At 46.3% G+C, this 19,103-nt stretch overlaps 1 protein-coding gene across 1 annotated transcript in view; it reads right to left on the bottom strand.

Moving 5' to 3' along the window:
- Positions 1 to 1,478: 1,478 nt before the first annotated feature.
- The window catches only part of LOC119453102 (uncharacterized), a 124,018-nt gene continuing 106,393 nt past the window's right edge, over positions 1,479 to 19,103 (bottom strand). Inside the window, exons 2-5 of the mRNA XM_037715100.2 lie at positions 16,581 to 16,756; positions 12,226 to 12,333; positions 10,570 to 10,705; positions 1,479 to 1,864 (exon numbers count right to left, since the gene is read on the bottom strand). Coding sequence (XP_037571028.2) covers positions 1,827 to 1,864; positions 10,570 to 10,705; positions 12,226 to 12,333; positions 16,581 to 16,756 — 458 coding nt within the window. The 3' untranslated portion in view covers positions 1,479 to 1,826. The remainder of the gene's footprint in view (positions 1,865 to 10,569; positions 10,706 to 12,225; positions 12,334 to 16,580; positions 16,757 to 19,103) is intronic.

Below are 19,103 nucleotides of genomic sequence, written 5' to 3' on the forward strand. Positions count from 1 at the left end.
GCAAGTACAGGATAATTAAAACAAAGTATACAACCAGGAGTCATCAGAAATAAGAAGAGAAAAACAGAGACAGTGAATTGGATGCAAAGAATTGAAACAAAAATGACTGTGGAGATTTACAAGGATGAGAAGAAAGAAATTAGAAGGGAAAATCTGAGCGATAACAAAAAGGGCAGTGCCTTGTTAATTGAGGCTCGAACCGATTGCCTAAGGTCCAAAACACGTCAGAGCAAATATTCGGAACTAGATGAGGCATGTGTTTGCTGCAGCCAAAATGCAGAGACCACTCGGCACATCCTAATTGAAAGCAAAGGGATTGTCCCAGCGAGATCCGTAGGTAAAGTACACCTTCCAGAAGTACGAGTACCTGTGTTTAAAGTGGACGGAAGCATCAACAGGTCAGAAATAGAGATAAGTAAGAGACGTTTAAAGTTGTTTAAAGACCAGATATCTTTCAGTCATAGGTAGTGGTACAAGGTAGATTGTGAATGGAAAAAAAAAATGAACAAAAAAATGTTAAGGAGATGCATACAAAAATGCTAGATAAAAAAACATGTATAGCATACCTGATTAAATCAAGCCGGCTAGGTGACTATTTGTCACTGCCTCATTTCAATGTTGATGCCATTAAATATTAAATTCAGAGAAGGGAGGAGCGTCCACCAACTGCGCATCACGGATTCTTCCGTGAAGCTTCATTTCAGTCGGCATTTTGCGGATGGCGATTAGGGACAAACAGTGGAGCAGCCTTCTGGTGCGTGGATGCGACCAAGCAGCTTTCACTTTGCACGGCAGGCAGTAGGTGCGAGCACGCGACGAGGAGAGGGCCTGAACTCTTGGACCGCTGTAAATATGTAAATATGTAACTCTTGTAAACGGGAACCTGAACTGTTGTAATATGTAAAACAATCACAATGCTCTCCGCTTCCCATCACACCTCTACTTCTCCCTTCAACGTTCTCCTCAAGCATGAAAGAGGGAAATGATGACGTGGGCCAGCTATGCTTCTAGGAGATGCCCAACCAGACCTCTTACAACATTAAAAAATTAAATTATGGGGTTTTACGTGCCAAAACCACGATTTGATTATGAGGCACGCCGTAGTGGGGGACTCCGGAAATTTGGACCACCTGGGGTTCTTTAACGTGCACCTAAATCTAAGTACACGGGTGTTTACTTAGATTTAGGTGCACGTTAAAGAACCTCTTACAACATGCTGCGGCCGTCAGTATTCAAGTGCTTTGCAATACAAACTGGCACGGTCAACGGCAGGTTGCCTATTTGCCTCTTCTATTATGGAGAGACACATCTGTTAGCACACAAAATGTCGTTTGCAGACTTAAAGCACAAACTCGAGTGACTCACAAGTACTGCAGGTGTTTGTATTCCATAAGCCCAAGTTATTGATGAAACATGAACACAGGTCAAGCGTGACAATGTGACTAGATGCGATTACTTGCGAACATAAGACAACAGCATTTGATGCCTACTACTGGCATTCTTGATTTATTTTCTGCTCTGGAAATGGTTAACAACAGTTATAGACTAGACGTCACTCACATCTGGTTCTGAGGAATTCGGGACGGTGATATCCAGATGACACGCAGCAAGCCCCATAACACATTACATCCAATGACAGGGTGCACTCGGAATGTTCGAGGACGGCTGGGCAGAGACGGACACTGATGGCTGGCAAGATGTCATACGCAAGCTCAAAGTGGTCCTTCGCCGAGTCTGAGGCAAACGCACACCTCAACTGTAGTGCACCCAGTAAATGTGCAGTTTTGTAGGTCATGGCAGGTCCTTAGTGCTTGAACTTGTAGGCTTCAGGTTTCACACAAGTCGACACCAATGGGCCCAATTCCTGAAATTAAAGCACAAAAAGATTTTAAGAAAAAAATAACCAAAACCATATACAATCACTAATCACTAACTGAATTCTTACGACACTGACAGGGCCGCAAAAATGTTTGAACGACTGGACAGTACAAAAAATTTATTTAGAAAGTCAAATAAATTTCATTGTCTTTTACATCAGCACAGTGGAAAACTCATTACCAGAATTCTGCTCTATGCTGTGCTTCTTTAAGACAATGTTTACTTGAAACTCCCTAAGTATCAAACGTAGTCAGCGTCAACTCTGTCAACATTAGACGAATTGGCGTGGCTACGATGGCGTGTTGTCGGCTTCAAGCAACGTTTTTAGATTACTTTTCCTAATTTAAAAACGTTGGCTTGAAGCCACGTGTGTTTTTGTTGTGCAGCAGTGACCGCATGTGCTTTTGTTGTGGTGCAGCGGGAAAGGCGAGTCATGGTTGCGCGCGCATTTCTATTTACTCAGACTGCGCAGCCTGCGTAACCTCGACATGAGTGAGGTGCACAAGAAAACGCTAAGTGACGAGGCAACCGTCACTCTTTTGGCTCTTGTTGCGGAATTCATAGCGCTATGGCATATAGAGCACGCCGAGTATGCAAACGCGCAGCTGCTAATAAGCGTTGGAGTCGAGAGTAAGCGCGCGGATTCCGCAAATGGCGGTCCGGCTGTGCGAATGCGACCTAACTCGGCTGCGCAGGATTCAAGTGATGACGTCACTGTTTGTCCGCGGAGCAGGCGGGATTTTGCCCTCGCGTGTGTATCCACCTTTAGCATCGTACATTGTCACAAAGTGCAGATATTGTGCACGTGTGGTTGACCAAATGATGCTGATAACTAAGCCTGTGTTGAATAAATTCAATGTTTAGTTTACGTGCCTACATGCAGGTTTATGCCATTCCATCCAGCAAACACAAACACTAGTTTTTCAATGTAGTCGATGGCTTAGAGCCTGTGGACCCGAACTCTGCTTCAAGCACAAGAGCGAAACTGACAGCCTTGCAGGTGATCTAATGCACCATTTCCAGTATATACAGTCAAATCTCGATAATTCGAACTCGAAGGAGCCCGAAAAGTTTCTCGAATTAAAAGAAGTTCGAATAAAAGGAAGGTCGTATTTTTTAAGTATTCGAGCACCATGCACGAACGGTGCGAGTCGTGAAATATCGCGGCGCGCAAGCGCATAGTGAGCGCAACCGCCCACTCCGGACAACGATAATGGATAATAACTTCTGAGAGCGGACGACGCCTCGGGCGCTCGCACGCGGAGACCGTCGAAGGCGAGGGAGGAGGGCGGCAGGGAAGCGGATTTGGCCCCAGCAACTTCGCCACTTCAGTGGGAGTGGCTTCGGTGGCTCCCCTCGCCCTCTCTCTCAACTCCCTCGCAGCTCCCTCACCTTCGACTATCTCCGTGTGCGCTCGCCGCCGTGGCGACACCGCCGATACAGCCGGCCCGGCGCAACTTAGCCTACTCCCTGAAGTTTCGTTTTCTGCCGTTATCGGGAAGCGAGCGTTTGCCGGCGTAGGCAGTTTCATTGACCGGACTGACTGGGCCTCCGCCGCTGCATTAAGGGGTCTCTCCTAAGCGTTTGCTCTATGGCGGTGTCGGAGCAATGCCGGTCGGAGGTGCCGCCGTGTTATTTGGTGCACTGCTGAGAGCATTGTCGGTCTGCGGTATGTTCGAATTAACCGTAGCGAATGCTTTCGCGTTAGAATTACCGAGCGTTTTCGCCCATTGAAATACACATAACTTTGACGGGACCACAGCGTCAGTTTGAATAAACCAGCAGTTCAAATAAAGCGCGTTCGAATTAACGAGATTCGACTGTAGTTAAGGGTATGAAAATATCAACAGCAAGAGCCGACTACGGCTAACCTGTCAAGCTTTGTCAGGAGTCGGTAAACAAAGTTGCGGCTTTGTGCCAAGACAATAAATCTCGCTTCACAGCAGCCATATTCATTTAAGCCACTGTAGTTTGACGTTTGAAAAGCCGAAAAATTTCCTCTCAAAAGAAAGCGACGGCAACAAGCAACAGTCTGAATAGTGCAACTTTGTCCAAAGCCATTATTTTTGCGACATCGCATACCCGGATGCGACTTGAAAGCTAAGTGACACACCAGCGGCTTCTGAAATTTCAGTTACCATCATAGAGTTAGTATACTCAGGGTGTCTACCAAGTTGACATTTTCAGATTCCCTGAGTTTTCCAGGTTTTCCCTGAGTGATTTTGCTAAATTCCCTGAGTGAAACGGAACTTTCTTTTACATCAAGATGGGCTGACACCATGTTGCCTGATGCTGTCACTCTTTAGTAAGCATGTTAAAAAAAATGCGAAGCATCAATTGCGATAGCAAATTAGTAGAGAGCTATACGGAGTAAGGATAGTAGTTTTATCGATCAGCTGTATAAACTTAGACATGCTGCAGCATCAGCAATGCGCCGAACTGTTGTCGACGCCGTCGGCGTTTTGCCCGCGTTCGCACCGAACGCGCACGGCGCTGGTGACTGTTGCCTGTGCCTCTGGGGGCGGCTCGGAAGTTTTCGACGACATCAGAACGGGACACTCGTCGAGCAGCGTCCGGAGTCTTTACCACCTTCTCGCCTCACCACATTTTTATATAAATACGCATTTGGTGGCCCAGCTAAACGTCGCCCCCCCTCCCTCCCTCCATTACCGCAACTTTCGTTCCCTTTCAATTAAATTACAGCTAATTTAGGGACGGGCGAATAGTGGATTTGAGGTTCGAAGTGAGTAGTGATTTGGTCAAATAATTTCGAATCGAATAGTTTGAACAGTATATATCACATATTACAGTAAAACCTAGTTAATTCGAACTTCACGGGATTGAAAAAAAAAAAAAAATGTCCGAATTATCAGGATATGCAGAAAACAATAAGCAAATGCTTACTACGTCAGAACGATTTTATTAGTATAATGGATGAGCAAATCTTTTCGCTATTTAGCACAAAAGCAGTGCGGAAGCTGCAATTCTCGTCATCTCGTGACTGATTGGCTCTCGCAGCGGCGATCGAAGCCTCGCGACTTCCTTCGCAGCACGGCTGCGGCGCGCGCCATCATTTGCGACACGCTTTGCACTACCGCGCGCACATCCCGATAATTTTTTCGCCAGTAAGCTCAACGCCAACGGATCGCACGTCCATCGTAATGTAGCCGGTGCGCTTCATCCTCGACAGCTTTGCCCCGAGTCAAACCGAAACAACTGCTTGTCGCAACCGCGGCCGCTATCGACACGATTATGAACGGCGACTTTGCGGTGCTTAAGGGAATGGCCACGAATAGCGGCAAAAACGCCCGCTTCATGCCGCGAGCGGCAACGCATCATGACGCGCGCGGCAAAAGCGGCAGGAATCGGGGGTGTTATGGCACGTACACACTAGCGGCAAAACGCGCGCGGCGCGCCGCCGGCGGCAAAACGCAGCAGCGACAGGGTAGCCACACCAACCGGCGGCGCGCCGCTGCGGCAATCACGTGACCGACTAGACTCCTCTCCCCTTCTCGAACTATCCGGGAGCTCACGCGTGCAGATGATAGTGCGAAACGAGAAACAAGCGGTCGGGCGGGTCCGCATGGCACCAGTTTCCCGCGCGCACGTCACGGAAGCGGGTCGCTCTCATTGGTCTCCTTCATCCGCGGCACGCGGCAAACCGCAAAAAATCGGTCCAGGGGCGATCGCTGCCGCGGCAACAAAAACCCGTTTCGCGGCTGCTTTCGCGGCGCGCCGCGCGCGTTTTTCCGCTAGTGTGTACGTGCCATTACGGCTTGCCGAGGGTGCCGCGAGCGACGAGGGTGACGTCACGGAGCCAATGGCAACCGGACCTCCGCCGCGCCGCGCCGGGTTATCAATCGACGATTGTCGTCTCTCGCGGTTCTACAGAGGGATTTCTGGACGCTGTCCGATCGCACCCTTTTCGCTCACGGTGAATCCGCGTTCCGAGAGCGCGCGAGATCATATCGCGCTGCCGCGCGGCGAGACGCGATTGCCACGGTGGACTTGGCGGCAAGGCGCTGACGCACGGCAACTTGCCGCTAGTGTGACCGTACCCGGCCGACGCACGCACCGAGTCAGAACGAAACTACCGTTCACTGCAACAACTTCAGACGAAATCGCGGTCGCTATCTATGCAATCATGGATGGCCACTACGCAGCTCTTTAGGCACGCGGCCGACGTGCGTATTGAGTCAAAACGAAACTAAACGAAACCGCTGCGAAAGAAACCGCGGCAGCTATCGACGCGATGATGGGTGGCGACTATGAAATCCCGCGGCCAACGCGTTGTTATGCGCGGCGGTAAACGCAATAAAGGCCCAAATAGGCACGAAGCGTTCCGTCGTTGATGTCATTCACGTACGATTTCCGCTGCTGACTATGGCTACCTAGACTATGGCTATGCTGACTCCGCCGCTTCGTTTCGGTTGTGCGCTAGCGCCGTTTCTGCTCTTCTGCGTCGCACATTTCAGACTCTTTAATGCAAAAACATATAGCCTTCGAGATTTATGGTTGATGTATGTCAGCCATGACGTGAAGCATAGCCTCCGAGATGTGCACCGACCGTCCGCGGCTTTTGGCTGCCTATTCGGGACCGCTGAATAATTCGAAAATATTGAATCCATGAATTCGAATCGAAGCGAATAACGAACATAGAATTATTCAATGAAATATTCGACAATACCCTATATTCGCCCATCCCTACAGTAATTTTCCCTGATAGAGGCACAAATTCCCTGAGTTTTCCCTGAGTTTTTCCAGAATATTCAAAATCCCTGAGAATTCCCTGTTTTCCCGGTTTTCCCGGTTGGTAGACACCCTGTATACTACCTCCAGAGGAAAAGCTGGGCGAGAAAAGTGGGGACCACAAAGGCGCTGCCATGTTGCTATGACTCATTTTTGTAGCACTAAAGATATTGAGAATAATTATGCAAAAGCAAGCACTTACACGTAGCATGTAGGCACGGACAACGTTTGAAGTTCATTCCATATGTTTTTCAGAAAGATTGGATGACTATTTAGAAAATGTTGATCTAAAATTTACTCTGTCTAAAAGGCTGCGTTTGCGGGCGCCTCAACTAGATGGCACCACCATACTGATGGAGGCTCGGGATCACGTTCATTACGCGCCTCGTCTGAATTGCATCTCGTCGTCTGCGCCTGCACACCTGCACAGAGTAGCAGCATGGCGGCGCCCTTGTGGGTCCCGAATTCAATACATGGGCACTATGGGGAGTTTTTCCTCTAGAGTTTGTTATATTAACTCTATGGCTACCATTATACATTGGAGTGCACGTAGATGTCCAAATTCAAGCAGGTAAAAAAGTTTGACAATCGGAAAAGCTGTCAGCGACTGTATGTCAACGCGACCAAAAGAAAGACAAACGCAGTCAGGAAACTTAACAAGTGACTTCAGTTTCAGTTTATTATCCATTCAACAAGCAACGATTATGTACAGATAGTACATAGAGAACAACGAGTTCAAATCAATTTATAACAACGGAGTAGATCTTGCTGGCACCTAAATTAGATTCCGTGCAACGAGTGACAAATACGCTAATGCAACCTGACCTTGTTGCCAACTAAAATGGAAAAAGCAGCCACAGTGTTGCGACAGAAAGGTAACTCAAGTGGGGTGAAGTTATCTGACACACAAATCACCCAAAACACTTCTGGCTTGTTTCGGAGAAAAAGGAATGCGCCACGTGCAAATACTATCGCATAGTATTTACCTTAACGATCTAAAGAATGCTACATGCTGCTGTCGCATTCGTATAAATGCGGTTACAGGCTCAGAACACAACAAATGCTCGCTGCAACCGCGGCAGATATAAATCCGTGGTCGCAACGATTGCAACCACAGATGGCAGCCATGTGGTCCATAAGGATGTGGACAACGAAGTGCCACACACTGCACTAAGTGCGATAAAATGGCGCAAAGCACTCTCGAGCTTTTGTCTTTCCCGTACGTATCTCACCGATGGCCATGGCAATGCAGACTCCAGCGCTATGTTTTGGTTGGACACCAGCACCGCCCGTACTGCTTTTGCATCACACATCTGTAGTGCTGTGCACTCTCTAGGAATCATCTGAATTAACTGGTGCGCGGCCATATGCCTCTGAAGAAATTGGTGTTTGATGCCATTTAACAATGCATACACTCGCTGGGACCAATAGGCGAGTGCTAATTACATTAAAGAATCCAGATTCGCGAGGGTCGAATTAACGGCAAGGAAATGCGAGAAAGACCCAGCTCCGACAATATCGCGCTGCACATGCTGCGCAGCCGGGAGCTAACTTCCTCTTCCTTGACGGGCGCTGCACGTGGAGCGAGTTGTGCCCTGCTGCCCGGGCCCTTGCACCGGGCCCTGGCCGCAAGCCCTTAATGCAAGCCCTACACTGATGCACCTAATACACTAATGTCCTTAATACAAGCTAGGGCATTCAGCTTAATGGCCCTGGAGATCCACACCAGCTTTTATGAAGTGTGGAAAACACTAGTGCTTACTGCCAAAGCCCATCCACGCAATACAATTAATTAATTATGGGGTTTTACGTGCCAAAACCACGTTCTGATTATGAGGCACGCTGTAGTGGGGGACTTCGGAAATTTGGACCACCTGGTGTTCTTTAACGTGCACCTAAATCACGGGTGTTTTCGCATTTCACCCCCATCGAAATGCGGCCGCCGTGGCTGGGATTTGATCCCGCGACCTCGTGCTCAGCAGCCCAACACCATAGCCACTGAGCAATCACAGCGGGTGCAATACAATTAAGAGCACGGAAGCACTGCTGCTCAATGTTCACACTTTACCATAGACTAAACACCTGATATACAGTTGAACCCACTGTATATCAATTAACAATGGGGACAATGAACAATGGGGATGAATTACAACAAATGATTGAGGACGTGAAGCGAGAAAGTGTAAGAGTGGTGTTGAAGATTAATATGCAGAAGACAAAGATAATATTCAACAGCCTGGCAAGGGAACAAGAATTTAGGATCGCCAGTCAGCCTCTAGAGTCTGTAAAGGAGTGCATTTATCTGGGTCAGTTACTCACAGGGGACCCCGATTATGAGAAGAAAATTTACAGAAGAATGATATTGAGTTGGAGTGCATACGATAGGCATTGCCAAATCCTGACTGTGAGCTTAGCATTCTCATTGAAAAGAAAAGTGTAAAATCATTGCATTCTACCTGTGCTAACATATGGGGCAGAAACTTGAAGGTTAGAGAAGCTCGAGAACAAGTTATGGACTGCACAAAGAGCGATAGAATGAAACATGTTAGGCCTATTATTAAGAGATTGGTGGTGTGGATAAGAAAACAAATGGGGATAGCCAATATTCTAATCGACATTAAGAGAAAACAACGGAGCTGGGCAGGCCATGTAATGCGTAGGATGATGGATAACCGGTGGACCATTAGAGTTACAGAATGGATATTAAGAAAAGGGAAGCGCAGTTGAGGACAGCAGAAAACTAGGTGGGCTGATGAAGCTGGGAAACTTGCAGGTGCAAGTTGGAATCAGCTAGCACAAGACAGGGGTAATTGGAGACCGCAGGGAGAGACCTTCGTCGTGCAGTGGACATAAACACAGGCTGAAGATGATAACGATACCGGTTTCAACAATGCATCGGGTATAACAATGAGCTGCTGTCACAAAATAGCGCATAATCAAAGCACGCACCGCACATCACTTAAGCCAGCAAGGAAACAAGTCAGACCTGCGGCAGCTTCGACAGAGAGAGAGAGCGCATACGCCACGGACAGCAGAGATGATCTACGGAGACTAGAAGCTTCGACAAGATACGCTAAGGTTAGATAACGAGAGAGAGGAGAGAGTGCGCGTTGATACACCCTCTCAGACCCACGCACACGACGAACAGAGAGAGAGAGGGAGGGAGGACAGCAACCCAGCTTGCGCCTACGGATGAGTCGCCATCCTCCTCGAAGACGTTTCAGTGGACGCGGTTGAAAATGCAAGAAATGTCGAGAAGATTCCCAGGCTTTGTTAACGCTATGGGATCACGACTCCGTCAGAAGGTTCGAGAAGCGCCGGCGAAGGCAATAAAAGCACCATGCGGGAATCAGTAGGCGATCAGACTACGCCGGTGAAGAGATGGGACGTGAAGACTAACCGTCTAACTAACCATCTGCGAAGAAGGGGATTCCGGGGCAAGCTAACCGACGAGTTCATCAAGCGTCCGCAATTCCGGAAGAAGTTCTTTCGAGATTTGCCTCAAGCTATGCCGAAGTCGTCCATTTCAAGACCAGAAGGGTGAATACGAGTAGAGACTGCGTTCCTAATCTGTACTGTAAGTGTTGAACTCTTAGTGCTTGTCATTATTTATTTTCCCGAGTTAACACCCATCTGAATTGCATTGTGATGTGCCTAGCGGAAGTGTGTATGTAATTGCCTTGTTTGAAAAATTTATTTTGTTGTGTTTTGACAACTCTGGGTTCTGACTCGGTCTTAGGACAACAAACGGCGTTCGCTGGCGCACAAGAGGGCCCCTTATTAATTGTCCGAGCTTTCGTGGGGTTATTTTCGGAACCTGATAAATAGGCTTTGGAATTTCGCCCAGCGTTGGCACCTCGTTCACGGGGTGTGTGACAGCTGCCAATGCACCACCAACTACCAAATATTTGATTATATAAAAGTCGCATGTTGAACACTTACCACAATGATGCTGGCACCATGGGTCAGCCTGCACTTCGACACTGCAGGTTGAAACTTGTGGCTTTCTGCACTGGACTAGCGTGATGTGATGTTCGGTCTGGCAGAACCGTTCTGCATGCTGCAGCACGGCCTCGTACTGAAATTTCAAGGTTTGGGAAATCGGACACTTCTCAGTTGCAACAGTCACGTAACAGATAATACTGCCATGTATGGAGTGTTCTACTTTTTACAGCGAAGCTGTGTACATCTACCCCCCAATGCATTTGTCGTGTCCGTGGGCAAAAAATCTTTTTCGTGTGCCTGTCCCGGAGGTTGCGCAACACTGAAGCGAAAAGTGGGCATATTCTTTCGAATCACACATACAGTGCATACCAAATAGGTTGTTTCGATAAAGAAAAGAATAAAACATCTCATATCCACGTGATGGATAATGGCGTTAGCAATGGGATGCACAGAATGACTGATAACAACATGCACTTGTAACAGGGGGCCCGGTACATCCATAACCATATATATACTACGAACTAAAGTGCAGGTATGTGACAGCACAGTTTGTAACACAGGATGAGACGTCACTACATTACATAATTTATAAAGAGGGCCCACCTAGTAAGCCATAGCATTTGTGTTGCGACAGTGCTATGCCAACGCCACGAATAGTGAGGACTCCTGAAGACAAACGTGCACACAAGGAGCGGCGAGGAGAACAGAGATGACAATGTAAACAACGGCGTCGTGCTCGTGCCAATGATGCAAATCGTGTCCAGCCGCACGACCCGAATTTCCATCCTGCAGCAAGCACCCTGTGGGCTAGGGGCTGCCTCCAGAGGAAGCAGTTCAGAGCTCTTGGATCATTTGGGCCCCGTTTTGGGTCAGAAGAGCAGCCGCCATTAAAAGAATGCTCATACATATTTTTGAAGCATTAAAAGCTCTCCCACACGCTTTTTTCAAATAAAAGGTTTGTAATTAGCAAGTACAAAGGTTTAGAACCATAAAATAGTATTTTCATCTGCTACTAAAGCTGGCCTGAAAGCGCCAGCCTTGGCGTCATCAACATTATTGTGACGTCATGATAGAGAGCAAAGTTTGCCGACGTCATGTAACAATAAGGCTAGGTATGAAGACATTGGTCATAAAGTAAAATAAGCACGAATGGCTGCATGCAGTTCTTTTGGCTGGACTCGTGTGTAGCAGCCGCTGCGGTCGCAGAAACTGAGCAAGCCAGCATATCCCTACGCCATAACAAATCCTAGGTACAAAAGCTGAATGTCATTCATAGAAACATGTATGCTATATATAGTAAACAATTTATAGTGCTCTGAAGCTTGCCCATGTTTTTTATAATGTTTAGAGCGTTTTGGCCTTTATTTAGCATATAATAATTACAAGTCGGGAATGTTATATCAGTACTTCATCAGTAAGCATCCCTTTCCTTCTCACATTGTCACACCTTATCATTCTGAATCCCTGCCTGCGTAGGAGTACAGAGAAAGATACCCTTCTTTCACTTAGCCCAACATAATAGTAGTGTTTTGCAGAGGCAATCAAAAAGCAATGTGTGCATCACAAAAGAAAAAAACGTAACAACAAAATGTCGCCGAGAGCAACCGCACTCAACAAGTCTCGTGCATTTCATTCCAACAGGGCAAGCCTTACCTCGCCGACGCACTTGTCTTGGAGGCCTCGCCACGGTTCTACCCGGCAGGTTGTACTCACCAGGCTGTCCTCGATAAACGGTGGCTTGTCACATGCCACCTCAGCCGCCTGTCAAAGAAACGGGATGCGATTAAAGCACGTGCAAAAAAAGGGTAATATGCTCGTTTGACATAGCTCAGACAAGCTGCCGACAGCATATCACCTTCATGGCAAGCACTGCCCAAAATGCCAAACAAGGCCTCTTTCTCTTCACCATTCACGAACATAAGTGGGCAAACGCCCTCATTTCTAGTTTCCCTTCCTTAGGATGCAAGTCCCGCCCTCACCTCAACCTCGTGCTAAATGTTTGCACGCCACCCTCACCTGCACACGCTCGCTCTCACGCTGAAACGGCTACCCTCCTTCTTTTACCTTCGGTTTGCTACAATATCAAATAAATCATTTACTTATCCTGTGAGCTTAGTTTACAGATATGACTACCTGTCATGCCATCCCGATTGTCAAAGCATGCCACAGTGTTTTGCTTATAGCTGCATTGATGAAACCTAAAGCTTAATTTTTCACGCACTACAAGTGTGTGAAATGCCTTAAACCTCCAGTTTTATTATTCCTCCCTAATCGGAGCAAAAAAAGGTGAATTCCAGAATGTCTATTTAAGATAAAAAGAAGTGTGCGAACTGTGGTAATTAAAAGAAATGTAGCAGTTTCACCCGAAAGGCAAAGCACCAATTGCGATAGCAAATTAGTAGAGAGCTATACGGCTTGAATAGTAGTTTTATCAGCGGTATAAGCTTAGACATGTAGCAGCACCAGCAACACGCAGAACGGTTGTCAACGCCGTCGGCGTTTTGGCCGCATTTGCACCGAAGTGTGGACGCAGTTGGTGACTGTTACCAGTGCCTCTGGCGGCGGCTCAGAGGTTTTCGACGAGATCAGAACGGGACACTCGTCGAGCAGCGTCGGAAGTCTTTACCACCTTCTTGCCTCGCAACGTGTTTATATAAATATGCATTTGGTGCCGCAGCTAAACGTTGCCTCCCCTCCCTTCCGTCCGTCCCCCCCACAGCCTTTCACGCAACGGAAGAAGTCACGTTTGCTCTCCGCCGTGCGTTCGCTAATGCCCTGTGAAAGCGCGCGTCACTCGCGTGCTTTCACTCGCACATACAGCATATGGCGCGTGACGATGATTTCATCGCCGTTGGACTTCATACGAAACCTTACGGCGACGGCGATGCCTACAGCAGAAATCCGCTTGGAATGTCCATATAATTGCTCTTGCAATAAAAAAGGAAGACACTTTTGTTGCTGCTACAGCTAACATCAACAGCCATTTATGACAGTGTCACAAGTGGGTTTCAATGTACATTTGAGCTTAAGAGGCTTCCTGCCAGTGGGCTTCAAAACTTCAGACTGCAAACCCATCACGCATACGATCAAAGTGACATCAATGATGTCTTCCTCATTTAGTGTCACATCGTCACCCTCCCTCACTTCACAACGTCCACCCTCACCAATTTTTTCGAAGCCGATTCTCACCTCAACACATGAGGGGAGCTCACATCCCGGGGGCAAGGATGCCCTCGTGAGGCTGCTAAATGACAAGATCTTGTACTATAACCAGAGTCTGATACTCGAAACACTAGAGTAAAATCTGACACCTGCGTGTGCATGCGGCTGCCAGTGTGACTGCTAAGAGAGTATACAAGCGATGAACAGTAAGTAATAACCGCTTCATTGTGCCAAATTAGTCCTATCAAAAAATTTTAGTTTCACCACATTTCTTGTACATTCAGAATCATGAAAACCGTACAGCTGCAGAACAAATTAGCAATTGCAATTCCTCAGTGAGTTTGCTCAAGTTTACCAAATCTAGAATTCAAGCGAGAAATCTTTACAGGAACATCAGGTGTAAGAATATCCACTACTCCATGTCTAGCGTAATTGGAAAGCACCTATCCAGACACTTGAAATATATGCCCGATTTTTTTTTTAAACATCGTGAAAAACAATGAAAGAAGTGAAACTGTTACATGAAGAAGACAAGCTGACACCAAGGGCCAACACCTAGCCGTATACCTTCAAACTCATTTTACTAAAGCACTTTTTACTTATTATTGAAACTTGCAGCACAGGTCCACTCAAAAGTGTTTGAAGATGTCCACGACACATTTTAAATATCGTAATTTTAATTAGTGCTTTTATGATTTTGATGCACTATCTTGACGTGCTTATTTCTGCACTTAGTGCCTGAAGGGTTTAAGTTAAATTTAGCTAAACTTGTTACTTCTAGTGGCCTCATAAATCCTTATACTAATAGCCTCGTGGAAAGTAATTGTTCATTGCAATTTCTTTCTGCATGCAAACAATTGCTCTCGTTTTCTTCTCTACCATTCGATTGTTGTCCCAACATAACAATTTACAAACAAAAATGGTTTAGGATATTAAAAATAGTTCAAACATGCCATAATTCATCAACCACTATGTTGACTAATTGGCATAGATGCTCAAGACAGTTCCTCAATTTATTTAGGGGCCAGAAATTACACGATGGAATGAATAACCCATGACGGTATAGCACTAACTCCTACAGAGAAATTCCATTTGGCTAGAACGCAACGTAACTGAACCACAAATAGTAACAAGATAATTTGTACTGTGGTTTGTCAACAAATCCTTGCCAAAACAATGAAAAATATTGTACAACCAAGGATAACAATGGTGGTTGCACGACTATTTCAATTTCACTCACCCGCTCCAAAACTGACCAGAAGGTGTAATCCCCACGTGACCTCTGGCGCTCTCTCTGAATAAGTCAGTGCCGACCTCACATGAGAGCTAATCGGGTCCAAAAGTAGGTAGCACCACCCCGATATTCCATTTTCCTCATTTTAATTCACTCACAATAGCCCTGGTCTTGCTACAAATGATGCACTCGTTATTACGGAAGCCTAACCTTTCAACCTACCTCTACTAAATAGTTTCCTTTTGTATCCCTTTACCACAGCCAATTAGAGAAAGAATTAAAGAATTATAGACCCATTAGATTGCTTTCAGCATTGTATAAAGTATTCACCAAGATAATTTCCAATAGAATCAGGGTAATACTTGTCTTCAGCCAACCAAGAGACCAGGCTGGCTTCAGGAAGGGATATTCTACGATGGATTATATCCATGTCATCAATAAGGTAATCGAGAAATCTGTGGAGTACAATCAACGTCTCTATATGGCTTTCATAGATTATGAAAAGGCATTTGATTCAGTAGAGATACCAGCAGTCATAGAGGCATCACATAATCAAGGAGTACAGGAGGCATACGTGAATATCTTGGCAAATTTCTACAAGGATTGCACAGCTACTTTGGTTTTCCACCAGAAAATTAGAAAGTTACCTATCAAGAAGGGGTCACGCAGGGAAACACAATCTTTCCAATGCTAATCACTGCATGTTTAGAAGTATTCAAGCTCTTAGACTGGGAAGGCTTAGGAGTGAGGATCAATGGCGAATATCTCAGCAACCTTCGGTTTACAGATGACATTTTCCTACTCAGCAACAATGGGGATGAATTACAACAAATGATTGAGGACCTTAACCGAGAAAGTGCAAGAGTGGTGTTGAAGATTAATATGCAGAAGACAAAGATAATGTTCAATAGCTTGACAAGAGAACATGTATTCAAGATCGCCAGTCAGCCTGTAAAGTCTGTAAAGGAGTATGTTTATCTAGGTCAGTTACTCACAGGGGACCCTGATCATGAGAAGGAAATTTACAGAAAAATAAAATTGGGTTGAAGTGCATATGGCAGGCACTAACAAATCCTGACTGGGAGCTTACCACTGTTGTTGAAAAGAAAAGTGTACAATCATTGCATTCTACCAGTGCTAAGATATGGGGCAGAAACTTAAAAGGTTAACAAAAAAGCTCGAGAACAAGTTAAGGACCGCACAAAGAGCGATGGAACGAGAAATGTTAGGCCTAACGTTAAGAGATGGGATGAGATCGGTGTGGATCAGAGAGGAAACGGGGATAGCCGATACTCTAGTTGACATTAAAAGAAAAAATGGAGCTGGGCCGGCCATGTAATGTGTAAGATGGATAACCGGTAGACCATTAGAGTTACAGAACGGATACCAAGAGAAGGGAAGCGCAGTCGAGGATGGCAGAAAACTAGGTGGGGTGATGAAGTTAGAAAATTTGCAGGCGCAAGTTGGAATCGGCTAGCACAAGACAGGGGTAATTGGAGATCGCAGGAAGAGGCCTTCGCCCTGCAGTGGACATAAATATAGGCTGACGATGATGATCCTCTGCATATGGTGGCACGACGTCATTCGAATGTGGAAGCAAGGATCGGCGTACCTGTTTGAAGTCGATGTCCGGGAACACAGCACTGAAGTCGGCCGTTGCCACCCCAAGAGCTTCAGCTTCCGATGTTGAATGATGCGGACACATGACAAGAGGCCAACTCCTTCCTGTCCTGTGCACCCGAACTGTCTGTGCCTTGACTCCATCAGCTGCCGGCAGGGTTTCTCCCACTGTCAGATAAGAAGCAACCGTCACAAAGGAACGTGTATTTTTATTTATATACACATCACAGGCCCGATAAGGGCCCAAGCGGGAGGAGCACAAGTTGCATGAAGAAAGGAAAAGATACATAAATGTAACTCATAGGAGAATAGGTTTGAACCCTCAATGAGACAACTCAACCAGACGGAATAAAAAACGAGCAATTTTGCACTCGGTCGTGCAAAGCTTAGGCATAGCGAAAGATCCTTAAGTGTTACTGGCTGCTCCTGCTAGGTATTAACTTGGTTGCTGCTAGGTTTGTAAGCAGGTTTTGCTTGGCCTTGTATTTTGCTATCACTTCGCATTACTGGACTTGAGGATCGATAGTTTCGCTTTTCACGACTCCGAGTGTAAACTTGCCCGTTTTATTAAGCTATATGTATGCTTTGTAATGAGTATGACAGCAGTGTAATTTTATTAGTCAAACGAGAAGTTCTCTAGCAGAAGTCGTCGTCATGATCTCTCTCATCACCATCGTCGCCGAACCACAATCTGTCACAGATTTTGCAAGAATGCCTGAACTCCAGTGCCCAGAAACTCACGTGCAAACCTGACACTCCCGGGTTAGAAGCAGGGCCTCCTCGTCGCTCGTACTCGGCTTGCGCTATGCCTGGCAAACTACGCATTGCCCGTTTTCTTGCCGGTCCTTCTCTCTCGCTCGTCGGGTATATTCCGGGTCTGCCTGTCGTCGCCGTTTAGCGGCAGCTTCATTGGCCATGTAGATAGGGTCTGATCGCCGTCGACGGGCACGTTCTCGATCTGCAGCACGCCGAGCCTCGCGGTAAGCAGCCTCTTCTTCGGCGATGTGCGCACCTTCTTCGGTTCGGCCCATGTCTTCCAACTGCATTGACACGACTAGGTGCAGCCCCTTTTATTGCAAACTCCGAGGCCAAGCGCATCGCTGTCGACGGTCATTGTGCTGTTGTTCTTTGTAATTTCTAGCATGTTCTTTAACTTAGCTGCACATGTAGGGAAAGGTATTCTCGAGCGATCATTTTCGGAGGTACCTTGCCTTTCACGACATTTCGCGTGACTAGCCCCAGACGCGTTGGCGCCTATGAGCGACAGCGTTCCGGCGTGTCACAAACGCAGGCAGGCTAAGAACGCTGTTGCTTGCTGCGACGCCGAACGCGTTGAACACCATCTAGGTGTGTTGGTTGGAGGCTAGCCACTCGATATCTAGCGAAAGTTGACACGACTAGGCGCAGCCCCTTTTATGGCACACCACAGCTGCATCTTTGGCACGGTATCATAGAATAAACCAACTTCTTCGGATCGGCTTGCCGCCGACGCGCAGGTTCTCGCTTGGCCACATGGCGTACCACCTATTTCTCAAGGAGGGGGGGGGGCGAACTGCAAAAAATCTGACCTCTCTCCCCCTCCCTCTCTATATTATTTTTTTTGCAAATTACTATTCAATAGGTGAAAGAGCCTGGAAATGCGTCTGTCAGTTAGTTTTATATTTAACAGACATCGACCTATTTATCAATCCACACACCTGGTGAACCATGGCGGTGCGAAAATTATTTGAATTTGCATTTATGTATTGCAACTACATAAAATTTCAAGGTGATGTAGGAACAAAAGGCAATGAGGGTCTCACAGAGGTCTCGGATCCCGCCTAGTAGCAGCAGTACAGCGCATACAAAAATGTGCATTTGCTACAAACAATTTATCAATGAAACAAAGAATTGCACTGTTTTTAAGTCTACAGCCTAAATGTATCGCTAGTTTAGGTAATAGTATTGTCTAGGTTCTACACAACGAAGTACAATGAACACAAATTGCAATATCCCTAGAAAAAAATGACAGCAGATGTGTGCAACACCTGATTTCCAGCAAAGGTGGTTCTTTTGAACAGTTGCAATAAACATTAATTTTTTGTATTTATACCGCATGCATAAAAGGTAGCCCGTATATGACTGCAACATTTGAAACTTTGCCTGCATGTAATCCTTTGAGCACTTCTTATTTCGAATTTTTAAAAGCTAGTAATTCATCAACACACGTTCCTTCGCCATAACATTTACCATGGTGTCCTCCCTCCCTCTGTCCTTCCCTCCCCCTCGCCTCCTTATTATTTTTTTTATATCAGTTGAGTTCACAGTTCTGCCAGAGCAACGTGATAAATCATTTGTTTCGTAAAACTTCACAAAGCTCCGGTCCCTTGTGTGTGCGTAATTTACTGCAATGTCATAATTAGTCCCCTGTCTTTAAGTTTACCTACATATTGTCAGTAACGCGTGCTTTATTTTCACAAATATAAACAAGATTTCTTGTTTATTCACCGAGGACATCGCTGAAACAAGTCTGAAC

The sequence above is a fragment of the Dermacentor silvarum genome, chromosome 5 (assembly GCF_013339745.2).
Source record: "Dermacentor silvarum isolate Dsil-2018 chromosome 5, BIME_Dsil_1.4, whole genome shotgun sequence".
Taxonomy (NCBI): domain Eukaryota; kingdom Metazoa; phylum Arthropoda; class Arachnida; order Ixodida; family Ixodidae; genus Dermacentor; species Dermacentor silvarum.